Genomic DNA, 22,534 nt, shown 5'->3' with positions numbered 1-22,534 from the left:
CTCTACTCGAGACAAGAAGCGTCTCAAGTGAGAGCCGCCGTGGAAAGTCCAATGTACAAAACTGCTGACATGGCACATTCTTGACACAGGCGAACAGATCTAACCAGGGTTCTCCCCACTGCTGAAAGAGACCTTGTGCCACATCCGGGTGGAGAAGCCATTTGTTATCCATTAGGCATTGACGGTTGAGTTTGTCCGCTCTGCCGTTCAAGGAACCCGCCATGTGTTGAACCACCAGGGATATGCCCTGCTGTTCCAGTTATGTCCAGAGGCACAGTGCCTCTTGACAAAGGGTCCACCATTCCACCGCCCTGTTTGTTGCAGTACCACATGACAGTGGTGTTGTCAGTGAACACCTGCACTAGCCTCCCTTGATGGAGGGTAGAAAGGCTTTCAATGCCAGTTGGATCACAGAGAGCTCCAGCAGGTTGATTGTGGAGTCAGGGTTCAGCCAGAGACAACAGTCCTCTGACCTCCACCTCTCCTAGATAGGTGCCTCATCCCAGGAATGACGCGTCTATCACTACTGTCAGCTCTGGTTGGGTGAGGGAGAGGGGTCTGCTGCTGAACCAATCATGGTTTGTAAGCCACCAATGCCGGTCCTTTGCAGATCTCTCAGAGATCTGGACCATGTCGGAGAGGTTCCTCCAATGCTGTGCCCATTGAAACTTCATTTAAGTCCCACTGCAAAGCCTACATATGCCATTGTGCATGTGTCACAAGCGGGATGCAGGAGGTCATGAGTCCCAACAGCCTCAGGGTCTGCCTCACCAAATTCCTGGATAAAGGCTGAAACATCTGTATCATAGTCTAAATATCCTGGACTCAACGCTAGGGAGGATAAACCCGAAACTGCACTGTGTCCAGAACAGCTCCTGTGAAAGAGAGCATCTGAGAGGGAGTCAGGTCGTAACTTTGGTACATTGATAGTGAAAAACCCCCAGCAAGTGCATGCGGTTTGCAGTACTCTGGAGGTGGGAGACAGCAATCTTGGGTGAACACCTTTAACAGCCAGTCATCGAGATAGGGGAAGACTGACACCCCTAACCTCTGTAGAGATACTGCAGCCGCCGGCATCACCTTGGTGAACACCCAAGGGGCGCTGGTAAGGCCAAAGAGGAGCATATTGAATTGAAAATGCTTGTAGCCTACGGTAAACCACAGAGAGTGCCGGTGGGCAGGCAAGACAGGAATGTGGAAATAGGCGTCCTGTAAGTTCAATGCTACCATCCAATCTCCTGGGCAGACAAGACCTGAACTAGAGTGACCATCTTGAATTTCTTCTTTTTGAGGAAGAAGTTGAGGGCCCATAGATCGGGCAAAGGATGAAGGCCCTTGTCATTATTGGGGACCAGAAACTAGTGGGAATAGCAACCATGGCCTACTTCTAGCACCGGAACCCTCTGTATGGCTCCCTTAGCCAAGAGAGCCATGACATCGTTGTGGAGTAAGAATAGATGACCCTCCTTCAGCCAGTATTGAAATGGTGGCATGGAGGGAGGGGTAATCATGAAGGGGAGATAGTAGCCACTTCTGATGAAATGCAAGACCCACCTGTCTGATGTTATGGACTGCCAGTGGGGCAGGTGATGGTGACTTCTGCTGCCAAATGGATGGCCGTCATCATAAAGGTTTGTTATGGACAGAGGGGTCCCAGACTAGAAAAAGCAGTCAATATGAAGTATAACAAATCAATTTGTAGTTAAATAAAGAGGAAGAACGAATCACAAATGCAATGTTATTTATTCACACTGCACTTATATCAACCTTTTCATGGTTAAACATATTAAAAAGACATTATTTTAGTTTTTCAATGATTTTATGTGCCCAAATAGGAAAGAGGGAGGGAGGGGAGTGCTGGATGGGGATTAGGAGAAAAATTGTGACTTAGTATTCACTAATATGTAAAATAGACATCATACAAGTCGGTTGATCATACGCTGTTAAGGAAAAAGGGGGATTATTATATCTCCCAGTTGAATGGAATGTACCATTAAAAGATTAAAAGATTTTCTCTTCAAGGGAACTAGACCGAAACACTCTGGACCGGAAAAATCTGTGGGTGCATGACCACATGGTGGTTTACACACATGACATTAGAACTCAATTTGCATTATGACATAAGTAAGTTCTCCATGCGTGAACCTACCCACATGGTGGTTTAGACGCATTGTATTGACATGGATCACAGTACACAAGATGGCGTAGATAAACACTCAGTGCGTGAACCTACCTACATGGTGGTTTAAGACGCATCACATAACATGTCACAAATCACCATTGTGGTGATAGTTAGAGCTTAGTTCTTCCGTTGAGAAAACATGACTAAGAAGTTACCACCGTGACACACAGTATTAGAAAGTAGAAAGACTGGAACGCAGAATAGAAAAGATTCAGAGGGTAGCCAGTTGAGCAAAACTATTCTCAGATTCATTTAGGCCACTGTGTACAGAGTCAAAAAAATCAATCCATTTAAGTTTCTGAGGACCTCGACATGACCAATCTACCCCTACATTCCTTTAAGAAGGCCAAGAACATTCAAGATCACGTAGTATGTTCCTTTTTGGACAGCATCTCTGGACCAACTATCACCTCAATGTGGAATCTTCCACCGATTATGGGCCATTTCAAATGTGGCAACTGTAAGGCGTGTCCTTCAACTATCCAGACTAAGGAGTTCGTTCATAAGCAACAACGCATAACACTTAAATCACACACAAATTGCAACACCTCTGACGTGGTGTACTGCATAATTTGTCCCTGTGATTTGATCTATGTTAGACAAACATAGCAACGTGTAAAAATGTGGTTTTTGCAACATTGTAGCCATGTCAGGTGCAAGGTACAAGGGGCTCCTCGTGTCGAACACTGCACAAATGAAAACCATTCACCTGAAAGCCTCAAGTGGGTTGTACTCGAGCAAGTAAAACTTGGCCCCAGAGGTGGCAACATAGCTCCCATTCTCAACATTAGGGAACTTAAATGGATTGATTTTTTTGACTCTGTACACAGTGGCCTAAATGAATCTGAGAATAGTTTTGCTCAACTGGCTACCCTCTGAATCTTTTCTATTCTGCTTTCCAGTCTTTCTACTTTCTAATACTGTGTGTCACGGTGGTAACTTCTTTTCTCAACGGAAGTACCAAGCTCTAACTATCACCACAATGGTGATTTGTGACATGTTATGTGATGCGTCTTAAACCACCATGTAGGTAGGTTCACGCACTGAGTGTTTATCTACGCCATCTTGTGTACTGTGATCCATGTCAATACAATGCGTCTAAACCACCATGTGGGTAGGTTCACGCATGGAGAACTTACTTATGTCATTATGCAAATTGGGTTCTAATGTCATGTGTTTAAACCACCATGTGGTCATGCACCCACATATTTTTCCGGTCCAGAGTGTTTGGTCTAGTTCCCTTGAAGAGACAATCTTTTAATATTTTAATGGTACATTCCATTCAACTGGGAGATATAATAATCCCCCTTTTTCCTTAACAGCTTATGATCAACCGCCTTGTATGATGTCTATTTTACATATTAGTGAATACTAAGTCACAATTTTTCTCCTAATCCCCATCCAGCACTCCCCTCCCTCCCTCTTTCCTATTTGGGCACACAAAATCATTGAAAAACTAAAATAATGTCTTTTTAATATGTTTAACCATGAAAAGGTTGATATAAGTGCAGTGTGAATAAATAACATTGCATTTGTGATTCGTTCTTCCTCTTTATTTAACTACAAGTTGATTTGTTATACTTCATATTGACTGCTTTTTCTAGTCTGGGACCCCTCTGTCCATAACGTCTATTCACCCAGGTCCCTTTGACTGTATGGGTACAACCCTGTTGTTTGTAACATCATCATAAAGGAGCAGGTTAGGAGGGCTTGGAGGCTGCAGCTGCTTGGGGGGTGGCTGATGGACCAGATCGCTGTATACCTGGCCCACGAGAGCTGTGTGTACTGCACCCTCAACCACGCAGAGGCTGGGGAGCATGCGCAGCTCAGGGGAAATTGGCACTGTTGGAAGCCCCTTTCATAGCTGCGTAAGGAGCGAAAAGCAGATTGGGGGTGACGTCGGGCTGCTGGGAGGCCCATGATGGCTGCAGCCCCAGAGTCCTTAAAGTGCTCCCATGTCGAATCTGCCTTGTTGCGGAAGAGAAGTGTACCATCGAAGGGCATGTCCATAAGGGAAGCTTGGACATCCCCGAAAAACCAGTTATCCTCAACCACGTTGGCGCATCACAGCCACTGTTGATGAAACCGCTCTGCAAAAGTGAGTCAGTCTTAGCGAATCTACAGCGGACAGTGAACTTTTCTGCGTCCCTCCCGATGACAACTTGGGAGAGGATGGCCAGGGCCTCCTCTGGGACCTTTGGCAGCACTTGCGCAACGTATCCCACAGAGTGTGTGAATGACAGCTAACAATAAATGTAGTGTTCACAGACCCCTATACTAGGTTGGTGGAAGAAAACATCTTCTTCCCCAAAGAGTCCAGCCTCTTGAATTCCCTGTCAGGGGGAGCAGTAGGGAATACGAGCTGGGAAGGTGATGCTGGGTGAAAAAGTTTGGGTCCCCTGGCATGGGGCAGTGGCAGTGTCACAAGAGCCCCTGTGTTGGGTTTGGACCAGGTACCCAACAGGATGTCAGTGAGGGCATCCTTGAACTAGTTGAGGTTCGGATGAGGAGACTCCCTGTCGCAGCACATTCGTCAAGATGTTGGTCTTGACTGTCACCAATGCCAATCTCTTGGTTAAGGTTTAACTACACCCTAGAAATATTCCCGCCACCTCAGAAAGACACCAACGTCCCTCTGTAATCTCTTAGACGTTTCACTCCTCAGTGGTATAAGCAACATATGCCAGCAGTTGTTATCTCTGGGCATTTAATATGGATAAAACACTCCTGACTCACCATCAGAGAACAAAACTACAAAGGCTTTGAAAATAATTTAAAACACTAATAGCTTCACTTCCAACAGCGTTATTTGAATGGGCTATCCTGAAAAATAAGGATACAATCTTTCCTACTATTTCTAAACCACCCGTGCTTAATGTTTTAATGTACTAAAAAAGTAGTAGGTCTTCCAATGCTTGACACTGATGGCAAGATCATTGAACTGACTTGCTCTCTTCAAAGCAGCTGCAATTTGTTATTGCACCCTGATTTCCTGAGCAAAAACTGTTAAACACTCCAACAAAGAGCAATACTATAATGTCCTGAAATGGATCCCCGGCAATTATTTGCTAGTCACAGTCAAAAACCCTACATATCACGCCCCAAATGAAAGGTGCCATCTATGCCTTCTGTCAAAAACCAAGGGTAGCAGACGTGAGATCTGGCACCCTTTGACCCTGATGACTTTTCAAACTTGACCCATTGAACCACACTTTGTACATTAGCAGCCATCTACTTGCTTAAAGCAAGCATACCAAGTATTAACTACCGAAGGCTCCAAGAGATGAAAACAAGTTACTTACCTGTAACTACAGTTATAAAGTATTGGTATCTTTCATAGATTCACATGCCTGAATCTTTCCCCGTTGCTGAGGCGGGAGTCCCACGATAAAATACAAAAGCAGTGCCTTAGAGAAACAGCAGAAGGCTAAAAAGAAAAGCCGATAGGCCTAAAACTTATTAGCCTATCTACATCATTAAATAAAAAGAACTAAAAAATAGTTCCAACCAATCAGCTATCAGCACCCTTTAGAACCTTCCCAGCAGAGGCAGTTCTCCTCAGATTTTCTTAGCACAAGTGGGAAACAGGGATCCCAAGTAAAAGAACAGTCTCGCCGGGTAGGAGGGTGGGTGCATGTGAATCTATGAAAGATACCATTACTGGATATCTGTAGTTACAGGTAAGTAACTTGTTTTTTTATCCAGTATTGGGATATCTTTCATAGATTCACTTGCCTGAATCAGAATAGCAAGCAGTAAGCCAAGTAGTGTTGTTTGCCGAAATGGGAGACATGGTTTGTATACTCCCAAACACATCCAGGAAGGTCAGAATATTAATAAGGAATATAGGGTTTAAGATTAAAGAATGCGAGGAAAATTAACCGTAATTTAAGAAAATAAACTTCATATACAAGTATAATTGCAATAGAAATCCATGATCATATTATAGATACAGTATAAATGAATTCATAATTCTAACCTTAGTAAAAAATATGTGAAGAAAGGCTTGTCCTACAGCTGTATCGTCCTGCGATACAGATTGCAGGCAGTAGTGTTTTGTGAACATGTGGACATTCTTCCATGTTGCAGCACGACAGATGTTCTCCAATGTCACATCAGCAAATAACGCAGTAGATGCTGCCATTGTTCTGGTGGAATGCTCTTTGACCTTTCTCTGCAGAGGTTTGTTGGCTTTGCCATGGCAGAAATGAATAGTTGGAGCAATCCATCTGGCTATAGTCGCTTTAGATACAGCAGTTCCAAGTGTGGCTTGACCATAGGCGACGAACAACTGATTGGATCGCCCTATGTCCTTAGTTTTCTGTAAATAGAACTTGAGACAACGCTTGACATCGAGCGAGTGTAACACTCTTTCTTTTGGCATGGTTGGGTCCGGGAAGAAAGTTTTAAGCTTTACAGAGATCTGCTAAGGGTGTCGGCCAAGGGATTTTGGAGCCCTTTGACATGTTCTGCTCCTGGGGTTATCTTGTGGGCTATAATCCACTCCCACAGTTGCTGAGCCTCCTGAGACAGGGACAGAGACCTTGTTCCCCCCCTGTTTGTTGATACATGCTAGTCATATTGTCGGTACGAACCAGCACGGAGGAACCTGCAATCCTCTGGAGGAATGCCTGCAGAGAGAGAAAGATGGTGTGCAGCTCCTATCAGTTGATGTGCTGCAGACGGTATTCTTGGGACCATCATCCCTGAATTTGCAAGTCTTGAAGATGACCTCCCCATCCCTCCATGGAGGCGTCTGTTGGTAGAATGAACTCTAGAGGAGTTGGCAGGAAAGTGAGACCCGGAGTCAAGTTCGCTTTCTGAGACCACCAATCATGCGCCTTGGTGCCTTGATGGAGTCGTCGAATGACCCTACAGTTTGCTGCCATTGAAGATGCAACTTTTCTTGCAGAGGTCTAATTCTGAGTCGTGCCAACGGTACAAGATTTATTGCAGATGAGCACATCCCCAGAAGAGAAGCGAATGTCCGGACAGAAACTGACTTTCTTTTTGAAATTGATATTGCCAATCTTTGCTGTCATAGTTGGCGATCTTTTGACAAGAATGCTTCGCACTGTATGGTGTCCAGTATTGCTCCCAGAAATGGAATCCCCTGAAGAGGATGTAACTGTGACTAGCTTTCGTTGAGAGTGAGTCCTAATATTGAAAGGAGATGGAGGCATGTTGATATAGCATCCTCTGTTACCTGCTCCGAAGGACCCTTGAGCAACCAGTCGTCGAGATAAGGAAACAATTGTATTCCCTGAGATCTCAGAGCTGCAGACACTGGCGCTAGGCATTTCGTGAAGATCCTTGGTGCCGATTTCAGTCTGAATGGAAGTACCTTGAACTGATAGTGGACGCCAGCCACTGTGAATCGCAGGTATTTGCGATGTTTGGGGTATATAGGGATATGGAAGTATGCATCCTCCAAGTCCAGAGAAACCATAAAATCCACTTTGTTCAGACAGCTTAAACCGCAGCCAGTGTCACTATTCGGAAACTCTGTTTCTTCAGAAACTTGTTGAGCTTGCAAAGGTCGAGAATCGGGCGCCACTCCCCTGATTTTTTTCTTTATGAGGAAGAAACAAGAATAGAACCAAGTTCCCTTCTGTGGTAGAGGGACCTTCTCCATTGCGTTCTTGTGAAGCATCTTTAAGGCTTCTTTGAAAAGTAAGTGAAGATGAGGGGAGGGGACCCTTGGGCGGGGTAGTAGGTGGTCGTTTGATGAATTCTAGGGTGTGACCCTTCTTGACTAGGTCGAGAACGCATCGATCTGAAGTGATCTGTTTCCACTGTTAAGCATTAAGAACTGCTTGGGCGCAATATTCACTTGGTTTCAACTTAACCAGTTGAAATGCAACTCCGACAAGTCCGAGCTCCTCTTCTTCGGTTGCCCCCCCTGATCCCGGATGGAAGACCTGGTGGCCTGCAGGAATGTTTCCTCCTGCTACTGACTCCAAGGTAGCTATGAACCTGGGAATCAAGATGGACAATTGCCTTTCACTGAAATCTCAGATTCTCGGCCTAGTGGGGCAGTGCTTTGGAATACTTAAAATGCTGAGGAAATTCCTCCCCCTTCTCTCGATCGCCAATAGAAAAACAACAGTGCAAGCCCTGATTGGATCGAGGTTGGACTACGTGAACGTACTCTACCTCGGCCTACCTGAATACCTTTTGTCACGGCTGCAGGTGGTGCAGAACGCGGTGGCTCGGGCCATTTTTGGCCTTGGTCGCCGTTCTCATGCCACTAGCCTTTTGGAGTCCCTTCACTGGCTTCCAATCAGGAAACGCATTAAGTTCAAGGCCCTCACCATGGCGTTTAAAGCTCTGCATGGCATTGGGGCCCTCTATTTGAGGAAAAGAGTGGTCTTCCACCATCCAACCAGAGCCTTACGTTCGGCTGCCCTGTCACTGGCGAGGATCCCTGTAATCAGGCGTGCACGGACTGGGGGCCGCTCTTTTCAACATCTAGTGTCACACGCCTGGAATGATCTGCTGCTTGCTCTGAGAAAGAGCGAGAATTTGGCATCTTTCAGGAAAGATCTTAAAACGTGGCTGTTCGGCCTCTAATCTGCCCCTTGATGGATGAGTTATGCTGTGTCTGATCTGTCAGCGCCGGGACACTCTGCTAGAGTAGCTGAGCGCTTAATAAAACCTATGATAACATAACATAACATCATTGTTGAACAAAGGCTGAGATCTTTGCGCCCACAGGGAGGGAAGGATGGATGACTGGCGTCCTGCTGAACTCATTGTTTCCTGTTGGAGTCACGACCTTGATTGTTCGATCGTCTTCGTCTGCCCTGGCGAGAGAAACTGCTCGAGGATGATTGTCTGTAAGATGATTGGCCATAAGGCTGTCTGTATTGTGGCTGACACTGCCTATTCTGCTCATTCTAATATCCTCCTCTGGATGTAAAGCCACGACCTCTGGCTCCTCGGAAAGACCCACGCTTGTACTGGAGAGCAGCCAATGATTTTGCCGTATCAGTATCAGTCTTAATGGCTAGAAGGGCCTCGTCTATGTGTTTTCTGAATAAGGAATCACCATCATAAACCTTGTCGAGGATTTTAGTTTGTACCTCTGGCCTAAAAGATGTTCCTTTAAGCCATCCTTGGCGTCTAAGAACTGCAGCACCGGCAAGTTGTCTGAAGATGGTGTCAGCAATATCTAGAGCGCAGTCTATAATTTCTGATGCGGCTCGCTCCCCTTCCAAAAGTATTTTTCTTGCCTCTTGTCTACGATCTTCTGGGTTGAGGTTTATAAATTCTGTCAAATCAGACCCCATTTGGCGGTCGTATCGACCTAGAATGGCCAGCGAATTTGCTGCCCTAATGGAGGCTGCTGCATTAGAGGAAAACTTTTTCCTAATCAAGTCCAACCTTCTTCCTTCTTTATCCAGCGGTGTTGAAATTGGCGTAGCTGGATTTTTTTTATCTCTGTTGTGCAGCCTGTGATATAACTGAATCCGGTCGAGGATAACCTATCAGACAAGAAGGAGTATCCGGAGGAGCACAGTACTTTTTCTCAATGCGTGGGAGAACCGCAGGTATAGAGGCGGGTGTTTTCATGATTTTTGTCCCTTCATTCCAAATGTAAAGAATGATGGGAATCGCTCTTGTAATTTTCCTGTATCCTTCTTTAAAATCATGCAGGAAGCAATCGGTGTGCTCGATCATGACTGGTAACTGAAAACTAGTTGCAGCACTTTGCATCAGGTTGTGAAAACCACAGATGTCCTCAGGGGGAAAATCTGATGGCTGAGGAATAGGCGGCGAAGGCATGGGAATGACATAGTCATCCCACGGATCCGCATTGTGTCAGTATTATCGGGTAATTCACCCTCTTCAACATCAGCCTCATCGAGGAAAAAGTATCATGGAGTGGTTGAGGTATAGCTCCAGACGGTTGTGTTGGAGAGCTAGGGACCTCCACCTGCGGTAGAGAGACTGGTACTTCCGTAGGTAAGGGTGGTAAAACAGGAGCAGTCGGTACTGAAAGAAACCTCTGACGGTAATCTGCCAACATAGCTTGCAGATCTTGTATTAATGTGGGAGGAAGATGACTTGTCTCTCCTTGATCCGTAACCCTTCTGGGAGGTTTCTGGTAAGGGCTTGAGAGGTGTTCCTGGTAAAAATGTTCTTGATAATCCTCTTCCTCGTCATCATCCTGACACTTTATTCTAAGTTCAGAGGGGTGGCGAGCTATGCCGAACGGTCCCTCATCATCTTAATCATCAAAATCCTCATCTTCCACATACGTCTCCAAAATATGAGATGGCAGCAGAGGAGATATGTTGCTGTAATCATGCCTCTACTAAGTTTTTAATTGAAAATGAGTGTAAGAAATAGGTGTAGTTTTGTGAAACTGGAGGAATCGCCGTTGACAGACTCTTCGTCAACGGGCTCTTCATCGTCAACAGAATGATCTTCGTCGCCGGTGTCGTCGTCGACGGGCTCTTCGTCGATGGTGTCATCGTCGACGGTGTCGTCGTCGATGGGCTCTTCGTAGACGGTGTCCTCGTCAACGGGCTCTTCGTCGGCAAGCTCAATGTCGAAGAAAGGGATTTTACCTTTGTCGTGAATGGAACTGTCTTCGACGAGCTTGACGTCGACGGGGACTGAACTCTTCGTCGATGAATCCTTCACCCAAATATATTTCTTTGATGTGGAGATCTTAGAAGACACAATAGGTGAAGAGATGGCTGTAGTGGAGACTGTAGCCGTAGATAGTGGAGCAGCAGAAGTCACAGAGACCGAATGAGAGGAAACCAGAGTTAAGGTTTTAACCTGGATTTTACTCACGGTTCTGGTGGTTGAAGGCCTTTGAGAAACCTCAGATGACGGAGACAGCGTTGACCCAGAGGATAGTTTGGGAGACCTCTGTGACTGGTTAGAAGCTTCATGGGAAGCCTTGTGATGTTTTCTTCCCTCACTGGAGGAGCTGTCATGTGATCTAGCCCTCTTGCTAGATGTTGAGGCCTTGTCATCCTCCTCAGCCGAGGAGGATTTCAACCACAAAAGTAGCCTTGCTTCCCTGTCCCTAATAGTTTTAGCAGATTCTACAATCCTTAACAACATGTTTGGGATGTAGACAGTAGATGCAGTCCTTGTGCTGATCATCCACATGGACCCTCTTCTTCTCACAGGTCCTGCAAACTCTAAAAAGAGCCTTCTTAGACATTTTGAAAACCAAAGGTGAAGAAACTGAGTTGGCACTCAGGGAGACTTCCTTCCACACGACGTGCAGTGAAAATCTGAGGAGAACTGCCTTTGCTGGGAAGGTTCTAGAGGGTGCTCGTAGCTGATTGGTTGGAACTATTTTTTAGTTCTTTTTATATAATGATGTAGATAGGCTCCTAAGTTTTAGGCCTATGGGCTTTTCTTTTTAGCCTACTACTGTTTCTCTAAGCCACTGCTTTTGTATTTTACCACAGGACTCCCGCCTCGGTGACGGGGAATGATTCAGGCATGTGAATCTATGAAAGATACCCCAATACTGGATAACCTTACTTTCTCATGACCCATGAGACCAGACATCTAAAGACAGTGTCAGTGATGCCAAGCGGCAATACTTGTAGCAAAAGGGAGCTTCCATCTTTATCTCGACATGGTGGAGACCTTTGTGTAAGGGGCAAAACTTCAGACCTTGGAAACTGGTAATGGAACTTAGAGGTCGGCTGGAGCATCCACCAGAGCATACCGTCCTTTATCTAAACTGTCATAAAATGCTATAAGCCGCTGCTGCTGGTACAACTCTGCTGGAATAACAATGGCCTGGGAACACTAAAGAAGGGGATAGGGTAATGGGACAGATAAAAGTAGATGCTGGGCACCTTTTAAAAGGTCAGACTGGGGAAAATGTAATGCTGCCCTAGCACTGAGCGAGCACGATACATGGAGCTGCGATCGCCCTCCATCTGTGCAGGCCATGTTGTCTCCAGTCTCACAAGGTCTACTGCTCATCAACAACGTGAGGGCCGAAATGTATCACACATGCCGTTGTCAAGTAGTAGTTTAATATACTTCGCCATTGTACATTGTTTTGATAAAATGCTTTATAATCGTATACCTAACCTACCACATATCAGTATAAAAACAGTTTACTACATAACTTTATACCTACCTACCTCATTCTCTGAATGGTTATGATATACAAGATGTATCCCTAACTCACCTATTGTATTGTATTTGTATCGGTGAAGCGCTCTGATACCCAAGGTCACGTTCGCGCTATACAAAACTGTCTAAATAAATAAATAAATAAATATCACTTTGCTCTAGTGAGGCATGCAGAGACACACGTACGGCCCATATCACGCTCAGCAAATAGATTGCCTTAAATGCTCGTCCAGTACAAAGCACCTTATTTGTTGCTGTAATCACCTTGGTGTGCAGAAGGACCTTTTAGTGTCTTGTCCTCATGGCTTGCACCAGCCTCACACAGCAGTGCCTTGGAGTATTGTGCTGCTCAGCCATGAGATTCCATTGCTAGTTAGCTTCGCTTCTCAGTGCTCACTCCTCCTTATGAGGACACAGATTGTAAAGCTGAAACACACCATGCATTTCGTCTAACAAGTACCAATCTCCATTTCCCCAAATACTGTTGTGCTAGTTGATCCAAGATGTGAATGACACTTGCCCAGTCTTTAAGTGTGCAAAGCTCAATTTGTTAGAAAAGGAAATCCTGGAAACAATGAAGCCTTTTAGCACTTGAAAACACTCACAGTAAAACTTTCTGCTAGACAATAATCAGTTTTTAAGTGAATTAACACAATGGTACCTGCTACTTACAGTATATGTAAGTTTAGCCAACAGAGGGACAACACCATGATCTGTTATAACAGCCAAATTCTCCTCATCTTTGGCTACATTTGTGATAGCAGCACACACACTTGCTAGCACTTCTTTGTTGTGTGATTTTAACAAATTAACAATGAGTTCCAATCCTCCAACAAACGAACGAACCATTTCTCCAGCATCCTACAATAAAAGGAAAACAAGTTTTAATTTGCCAACTGCAAAACAGTCTGTTATTTAACTTCCTAAATATAACCCAATAATTATGTTTCAGTCTCTCAGAAAAATAATAATGCTGATTAATCGGAGGTAGTGCTTTTGGAATTAATCTATGAAGATATACGTGTCCTCTCAATTGGTAGAGATCCATCAACGTATTTGTACTCTAAGACTGTAACCCATTGTATGTCGTATTTTATTTTGCTGTATTATATAACATTGAGGTATGTCTGCCTTCACCACATACGTATAAATCAATTGGTTTGATAATTGCAATGAACCTACAACACAATTGTATTCGTTATTCGTTTTCACAGTGTAAACATATTTATAAGCATATTCTTTGGATATTTATACAGTCCAAATTTGTTATTTCAGAGCAGACCCACCCTATTTCTGTGTTTTAGTTTGCACTCGGAGATGATTTAGGTCAAATGAGTTTCATTTCTTTCCTTCCTTTTAGTCTTAGGTGTCATTCTTTACTAACAATTTGTTTACAAGAAAAGCTTCCCACAAGGTTGTTGAAGTATTTCAACCATTTGTTTCTTGAAAGACCTCTCAGGAACGTGTGAAAGGAACTCTGTGATTGGTGTGTTTTGGTAGGGATGGTGCCTCTTTTTCCCTTTTTTGTGCATATTTGGTATTAGAGTAGTGATGCATTCACCCTGTCTACTGTCGCTGGTGCTGTGCATACATGTCACTGTACTCTCCGGAGTTGGACACCGTCAAATGACATGCGTCCAACTAACAGTTACATAAGAGGACTAGATTGCAGCAGAGCACAGCCTATTATTACTAACAATTACATAAGAGGACTAGATTCCAGCTGACCACGGCCTATAATTGTGAATGCGGCCCACACATGCCGCTGTCTGATGGAGAACATGTCCTGGTTGGAAAGTAGGGGAATGTATGCACTATTCCTCCGTCATTTTCTTCGTATGATGGCATCCACCACCACTGCTGGGGCTGCCCATTTGCATTACTGGCACTGCACACTACGACGGTGTGCCCCCAACCCACTGTATTCAGCGTTGACACTAGACAGTGATGGTAGCAAGCAGTGATGTTTAGTGATTTTTGAGCTGGGTGGCATAAATATCTGAGAGGACTATGTGGACAAATAAGCTGACTTTCTCAGAGTGATTCATGGGGTTTCTTGACCCGAGCCAACAAAATTGACAAAACAGCGCCAAATTTGAGTTTCCTGGAAAAAAAATCAGATAAATGGTCTAAAGAGCCAGAGGGTCTTACAGGCCCCAGTTAAAAAGTAATTTTATATTGCGTTGTGCCAAGCGACTCTCCAGACGTTCAGAGTGAAAAAATCTAAATGTACGAAAACCTCCCAATTGCCTGCCATACAGTAGCAGTGCTAGATGAAAAAGTAAATACCTTTAGTAACGTTATTTCTGGGGGATACATACACTTCCTACAGATCCCTCCCCTTATAAATAATCCTTTCCAAGTTTCAGACTGGTCTGGAAAACTTATCGCAAGCAATATCTCTTCAACATCTTCAGGTGGCGCCATGTGGCTTCAGTTGCAGCTCCTCCACTGGATATAATAGCATAAGAGTACACTAAGCTCAAAATGACACATTCATGTCAGTTCCTAAAACATTTCCTGCACCTGACTGCGGTGTGCAGAGATGAGCCAAGAGAGTATTGATAGCAGCAACAAACACAGCACACATATGCTCGCATATCTTGGGATTTGGTTAATCGGGGAAATATCTGTACATTTGTAACACACACACACACCAAATAACGTGATACAAGTGTAACGGAAAACCACCAAAATTACTCTAGATGTTGCCAGGTCAGTGCAAATTTCGTCCCGGTGTGCTTCAAATCTCACTGAGAAGTAATAAAAGAAGTGGGAGGAAAATCTTTCAAAAAACACTATTACTGGCGATCTTAACAGGGTAGTTGGTGGGAAGCCATGAAGACAGAAAGAGCACTGAAAAGGCCCTCAATCACAGCCAATCTCTGACCTCTGACCCTGCTTGGCAAGGGACAATGTGAATGAAAGGACATCAGAACATCATGATATAAACAGTAGGTTGTCCTACGCAAACCATTGAACAAATGTATTCCTGCAAACTACTGACACATATTTTGTACTATCTTTCTCTGGCCCCCAAGACGACTTCTGTAACCTCTTCAAGATGATTAAAAGATTCTTATTGGCATCGCACAATCTCCATGCATCCAGTCATATTGATTAGGGTGTAAGGTGGAGTACATGATCGTCCTGCTGCGAGAGCAGGTCCACTCTCTGTGGGAGAGGAAGAGGCGTCCTAATGTTGAGAGCAAACGGATCAGCATACAAGATCCTTCTTAGTCCCTCTGGGATGCTCGGTATCTTCTATGTCTGATTCTCCTGCACATTCCACAGGGCTTTCAACGTAAGTAAAATCAGTGGCAGCACGTGGAAGAGACCCTGAGAGCAGTTGAACTTTAAGGCATCTCAGAGGAAATGATTTTAAATCAAATGGTATGGCCCGATACTGAGAACGGTTTATCTTTTAGGCTGTGGTCAAGACAGCCAAGAATAGAATTCCAATCATGGAGGAGATCACCTCTGTCACTTTAAGTCAAGTTTCCACTTGTGATCCTACAGCTAAAGAAGACCAAGAGAGTCTGCTTTCATATAGAGAGCTGCAAGATAAGTTAACAATGAGAAAATCACCAGTTTCTGCACAAACTCCCACTAGTGCATTGTTTCCCAACGCAGGGCCCACGGCCAAAACTGCCTTGCCTTTTCCTGTAATAAATGTTGATGGTGTTGCTTGACAAAATCTGAGCATTGCCCACTGTGAAAGGGAGAAATGTTTTTATGGCAAGGCCTACCCACAACTCCAGTGTATTTACTTGCAGACATTGCTCTTTGGTGGCCCAAAGGCCTTGCGCAATCATGTACAAAAAATGGACACCCCTGCCCAAACAGGAGGTGCCTATAGCCATGATAGCCTCTGCCTGTGGATGACTGAAAGAAGGACCCACCGCAATATTGGATTTTTCCATCCACAGTGCAGATTTGATAGCAAGGTGGGCTACTGAGCCTAGAGGCTCCCTTGATGTTGGAAACTTTGTTATAGCAGGCACCACAAAAGAGCCCTTCTGTTACGCACCGTGCCTCATGTACAGTGGCTTTTCACGTAGGCGACAGAGTTGGAAGGCATTAACAGACAGAGGTTCTAAGGGTATTCTGTATTTGTATATCTGTTTTCCCTATCTCTGTGTCAATGTGCTGGATTTCCCATACCGCGCTGACCTCCCATTAGGCTGGAGGAAGTATGTAGGAGGAGGTGTGGTTTCAGCGATTGGAGGGGCGTGATAGATATTTAAGCCGTACCAGGGCAGGTCTCGGTGCTTGGCTTTGAGATTTCTGTCTCCTACTTTCACACCTCCTTGTGGTCTTTCTGTACGTGGCTCAACAGTTTGTGAGTCGTGGTCTAGTGGTTCCATCCACCCTTCTGGACTTCCTGTTTCTTTCTGTTGTGACGAAGAACGTAACCCCATATCAGGATCGTTTTTCGAATCACAAACTTGTGTTCTTGGCGGATATCTGCTTCAACCAATTTGCCCCGTCTTTTTTTTCCTACCCAGCTATGGATGGTGGGGTACAGTTGTCACCACTTTCTCTGTTCTTTTGCCCATTTGAAGTATTACATCTGGCTGGATGGCATTCCTTTAGGGGGAGACACTCCGGGCGTGTTAGTCTCCCACTTTGTTTTTGACGTTTCTCAATCGTAGGATCCCTAAAAAGCATTTATGAAAAAGTCAGTGCACTGATGAAAGGACCTTAAACTTATGGGATCTCTAATGTGACTATGTTCTATTTCTCCTTTTGTTATTTGGAGCGATTTTAGGTAATTTACGCCATTTTATTTTTTATGAACTATTAGAGGAGTTACTTTGATTGTGATCATATTCTGTACCCGAAGTCTATCCTGGCTGAGGCGAGTGAGTTAACTAGTTTCCCTATGACACCTTCAAGAGTTGTTATATGATGTGTGTTCTGATGGGATTCTGGCACAGAGATATCGTTGTGTGATTGCTTTAAATGGTTCCTTTTGTGTTTTGAGTACTAATGGGTGCTGTCTACTCTTTCAGAAACAAACTACTTCCATGATACAAAGGGATATTTACTGGATAACGTGGGTTCAGTCTGAATGTGGCGATATTCTGTTCATCCATTGATGTCCACATGTCTTACACATCCTCCTCATTTCTCCATGAGAGCGACTACCAGGCACTCGTGGTCTAATTTACAGTGCACGGGGGCAGGTTCTGGAGGAGATTGGTTGGGCCATTTTCGCTCCTGTTTATTTGAAACCTCAGGTCAGTGGAAACTCGACAGGAAAACAAGCCCATCAAAGAAACTGCTTAAGTGAGGATGGAGGATTGATGGATTCAAAAATAGACTCCCCATTTTATCTTTACACTGTACATAATTACATAATATTGGGTCATCATTCTCAACTAGAGGAACAGTCCATGTTGCCGCATTCCCAACCAAGTAGGTTATCACACAGGCCACCTTAGCTGCGTCATCCAGGAAAGCTGCTGGACAGCAGAGAAAGTGAAGATGACACTGGTTTATTAACACACTATATTTCATATTTCTGGTGGAACCAAGGATAATGGACAAGGGGTTACTACTGTGACTTTCACTGGCTGACTAACCTCTAACCCTAGCGAAGAGGGACCAGTGCTGAAAGTTTGGCCTCGTTACTCTTTGAATGGTGAAGTCATCTTGGACGAGGTGAAATATGTTTATCTGATCGAATGGACATAAAATAAATAACACAAATGTACTCAGTCACACGTTTAGTTACAAACCTCTGCTCAAAATAAAAGAAGCAGTAAAGTTGGTACTTTCTACTACGTGAATTAAAAAAATAAAATATTCTGGTGTCAACGATCTTGAGTTAAATAAAAACATTTGAGACTATTCATTTTTTAATTTTTTTATCCTCATTTGCCTTGCCCTCCTCTTAATTAGCCTCCAACTGCCATGCGCGTCCAGAATTGTTTGATAAACCTTCAAGCTTGGTGAAAGGGGATATAAAATGGGTCAAAAACACCTTCTTGCTGAATAGAGGAATGGACAGAGAGGGCAGGGAGCTGCTTAAATCCTCTGTCAGGTCCCATCAGCTGATTGTCTCACCCGACCCCGAACCGGAACTGTACCTTAAAGTTGTGAACAACGCTAATCATAGGTACTTGTTAACAAGGTTCCGTCTGAATAAAATACATCTCTTAATTTCTGGCCGCCCCGTTTGGACTAGAAGTAAGGATTTAGTATTATGCACATGTGATGGTTGTTCAATCATGGATACGGCTCATTTTCTGTTTTTCTGTGGCCACTTCAAAGGTATTAGATTTAAATTTATTATACCATTGCTAAAAGGAAAGGGTTTTAGGCAAGTGAAGCCAGCCTTGCTGTACCTGCAACTCTTGGCAGAGATCTGGGTCATTTTTAATGTGGCTAAATTTTTAACTATCGCAATGAGACTTAGCAAAAAGATTGCTTGGCCTTAGAGGACTTTGTATAAACACAAAATACCGTCCGAAACCTTAACCAAGGGCACTAATGTGCATATTGTTGTTTTTAAAAGGAAAAAACTTTACACTCTGTATATTTCTGTTTTTATCCATGTTAGCTGCTATATTTTTTTATGGGCGGATTATGGATTGTTTTAATGCTTGTACACTTTTATGGTTTTTGTGATTTAAACCGAATAAAGTTCTCAATGCGATGCCATGCGCGTCTTAAATCAGAGTGCGTAGTTGTAGCTGCACCAGAAAACGCGATTAGTGAGAATCGGCAGGAGATGACCCGAAGAGGTACAGGGGATGACTCCAAACTTGGTATTAAAACCTGTGGAACCAGCCATGAAACCGAGATGGGGGGCCTAGTTCTTGGAGTATTGTGGCATAATCATTGGACCGGGAAAAAAAAAAAACCCGGCTATTGTCTCCACTGAACCAAAAAGTCCCAAAAAGCCACATTACGTGTGCTGCAAGATCTCAGCATGTCTGTCTTGGATGTTTTGTACAGGGATGACAACCAGTTTGCGTGTGTTGGTGCCGTATTTTCTATCCAAACCTTACATATCTGTCTTCTTGCGAGTAATACTGCATAAAGCAAGAATGTCCTTGCATGACCCTTTATACTATTGTCCCATCCAAATATAATAAGAGGTAATGTAATGGACACCGAGATATTAAGAATGGAGTCCAGAGTCTCTTTCACTTCATTCCAGAACTGTGTTATACTAGGACAATCTTTAAACATATGGATTTCCGAGGCCGCGATATAATTGCATTTATTGCATTTCTTTCCTGGAATGAATTTAGACAGTTTAAGGGGGGGGAAATAGGCTCGATGTATCGTAAAAAAATAGTTACGCCTTAGCCATGCAGGTTTAACACTTTTGTATAGCAGGGTGCACGATTTCTGCCAGATGTCAATACTTTGGGCCCCGAGCTCTGTTCTCCATAGTTGATCGGGGAGGGTGAATTCACCGTCTATCTCCTCTAGCAGATTCCAGTACCACTGCGAAACTTCTTTACCCCCTCCTAGTCGTTCTACCAACTTTTGTTCTATGGTGCTGCTCTTCCAAAGTGTTACCCCTGACCTAGCCAGTGCTTTCACCCAACTATCTAGTTGTATAAACTTGAACCTCGAAAACTCTGAGCGCAGTTGTTCCCGTAGCTCCTCCCAGGACCTCAGTGATTCGCCTACATGCAAATCACCCCAGGTTGATATTCCTCCATCTCTCACCGGTATTGCCAGCCTATCTTTCAGACAGAGCGGTAACCCGGGAGATTCCCAGATAGGTGCATAATTTGAGAAATACGGCAAACCTAGTTTTTTCCTTATTTGTGACCAGACCTTCGCCTGGGACATAAGAGTTTTTAGCTTTACTTTTTTGAAGTATTTCTGATCCCCGAATTTAAACATGAAACCTTTAATTGGTATAGCAGCTCCAATCAACATGGCTTTAAACATTACGCCAATAGATGTGTTAGGTGGAACTTTTAAAAGCATTGTGGAATGGGACAGCTGAAAGGGCCAGGCATAATACTGCAAGTCAGGCAAGGACAGTCCCCCCTTTTCCCTCCTCCTCCTCAGTTTTTTCCATGCCACTCTCGCCGATTTATAGTTCCAGACAAAGGAGTTTAGCTCTCTCTGACACTTCTCCAAGATTTTGTTGTCGAATGCGAGGGGGATGGTATTAAAGATAAAAGTAAATTTAGGGAGGATAGACATCTTTATCAGACTTATTCTGCCGAGGATAGTCAATGGAAGATTGGACCAAGATTTTAACAGTTTCCTATTCTCATTGAACACTCTCTCTAGGTTGACTTGAGCAATTTTACCAACATCTTGTACCTCTCGGATACCCAGATATCGCATTGAGTTGGTCACATCCAGCTGTAAATTGGGGATATTCCATGCCATGATGTCAGTTTTACTTGCATTTATCTCATACCCCGAGATGCGTCCAAACTCTTCGGCTCTCTTAATAACCTCTGGAAATGAGGTCTCCGGATCTGAGGTTAGAATTAAAATGTCGTCTGCGTAAAGAGGTACCCGCCTTTCCCACTTCCCAAATCTGAATGGTGGAATAAGTGCATCTCCCCTTAAAACTTCTGCAAATGGTTCAACGTACAGATTGAAGAGGAGAGGGGAGAGCGGGCAGCCCTGTCTTGTATCTCTCAATATTTTAAATGAGTCAGACAGTGTACCATTGATTAAGAGCCGTGCAGATGGTGCATTTTACATAAAAGCTACAGTACGACAGAACTTCTCACCAAAGTTAAACTTCTTCAAGACAGCACCAAGATAGGGCCAATTGACCCTATCAAAGGCTTTAGTCGCATCTAAAGTGAGTGTTGCCAACGGAAGGAAAAAGGATGAGGCAATATCAATTGCCCCCACAAGATCATACGTCAGATCGAATAGCTGGCGACCTTTGATAAATCCCTTCTGGTCCTGGTGTAGGATTTCCCCCACTACTGAACCCAATCTAGATGACATGATGGAAGCAAAGATCTTATAATCGCTGTTCAGTAATGATATCGGGCGGTATGACCCACATAAAGTTGGGTCTCTTCCCTGTATATTTCCTCGAAGAATTCCATAAAGGCAGTACTTATCTCTTGATTAGAGGTCCTAGCGGCACTCTCGCCCTCAACATTGATTTCTATTATATAAATTTTGGCTTCATCGGCCTTGACCTTCCAAGCCAAAATCTTACCCGCTGCTTCTCCAAATTCAAAATGAGAGATTTTACTCGCCTCCCATCTCTTCGTTACTCTCTCTTGTAATATGTTATCTAGTTGGTTTTTCAGATCAGACATATTTTTTTGATCTTGAGGTGAACCAATTGAGGCCCCAAGCCTCTGCTCAATCTTTCCTAGTTCTTGTTTAAGGTTTTTAATCTTCGATCTATATATTTTATGCCGGTGGGAGGATCTGTTTGTTATAAATCCTCTCAAGAATGCTTTTAGAGCCTCCCATACCGTGTCAAGGGAAGCTGAGCTCAAATTTATATCCAAGAACTATTCTTAATCATTCTAATATTTGATCACTTTTCTGATCTAGTGATTTATCAAGGGATGTAAGTACTGAAAATCTCTCACAATGGACTGTTGGTTACGGGAAATATTGTTTACATTGTGGATTTTACACTGCATGCAAACACAACGCGTTCGTTACAATGACGTTGTTGTTACAACGCAGTGCCATTACTGCGCAAGTCGTTAAAAGGACTTGTGCTAGATGGCACTCTAGACTAAGGAATAGAATGATTTACTATTCCAACATCTTCCCTAGTGTTGCACACACTGGAGTTGGAATAGTAAATCATACTATTCCTAAGTCCAGCGCGTCATCTAGCGCAAGTCGCTGTATCGACTTGCGTAGTAATGGAACTGCATTGTGAAAACACGTTCATTGTAACAACCGCGTTGTGAATGCATCGCGGAGTAAAATCCGCGATGGTTACATGTCTTTCTATTCCCTGGCATTTATGTCGCTCTGTATACTTCCTAAATTACAATCATGTATTGAGTCCTCCGTCTATTTTTCTATCATCCATTAGCCACTACTTGTAGACCGTGCATTTATTTCATCCGCATTTGTGCACAAAGCTGTCAGATGAGATGTAGTGTAGGACATGTTCGTGCTGCTAGAGGGTCAGGGACCTGGCAAAGTAGGGTCCGTTTCAGGCCGGCTTGAGTGGAAGGTAATAGTCGTGTCGGGGTTTCACGGAATAAGGTGAAAAGATACCAACCAACCACCTGACCTGGG

At 43.9% G+C, this 22,534-nt stretch overlaps 1 protein-coding gene across 2 annotated transcripts in view; it reads right to left on the bottom strand.

Annotated features, from left to right (window-relative positions):
• ODAD2 (outer dynein arm docking complex subunit 2) overlaps positions 1 to 22,534 on the bottom strand; it is a 1,227,385-nt gene that overhangs the window by 48,374 nt on the left and 1,156,477 nt on the right. For both annotated transcript variants that reach the window (XM_086941603.1, XM_086941602.1), the window contains exon 18: positions 12,980 to 13,168. In XM_086941603.1, coding sequence (XP_086797729.1) covers positions 12,980 to 13,168 — 189 coding nt within the window. The remainder of the gene's footprint in view (positions 1 to 12,979; positions 13,169 to 22,534) is intronic.

Source organism: Lissotriton vulgaris, chromosome 10 (assembly GCF_964263255.1).
Source record: "Lissotriton vulgaris chromosome 10, aLisVul1.2, whole genome shotgun sequence".
In the NCBI taxonomy this organism is placed as follows: Eukaryota; Metazoa; Chordata; class Amphibia; order Caudata; family Salamandridae; genus Lissotriton; species Lissotriton vulgaris.
This window is presented reverse-complemented; position numbering and strand designations above follow the sequence as displayed.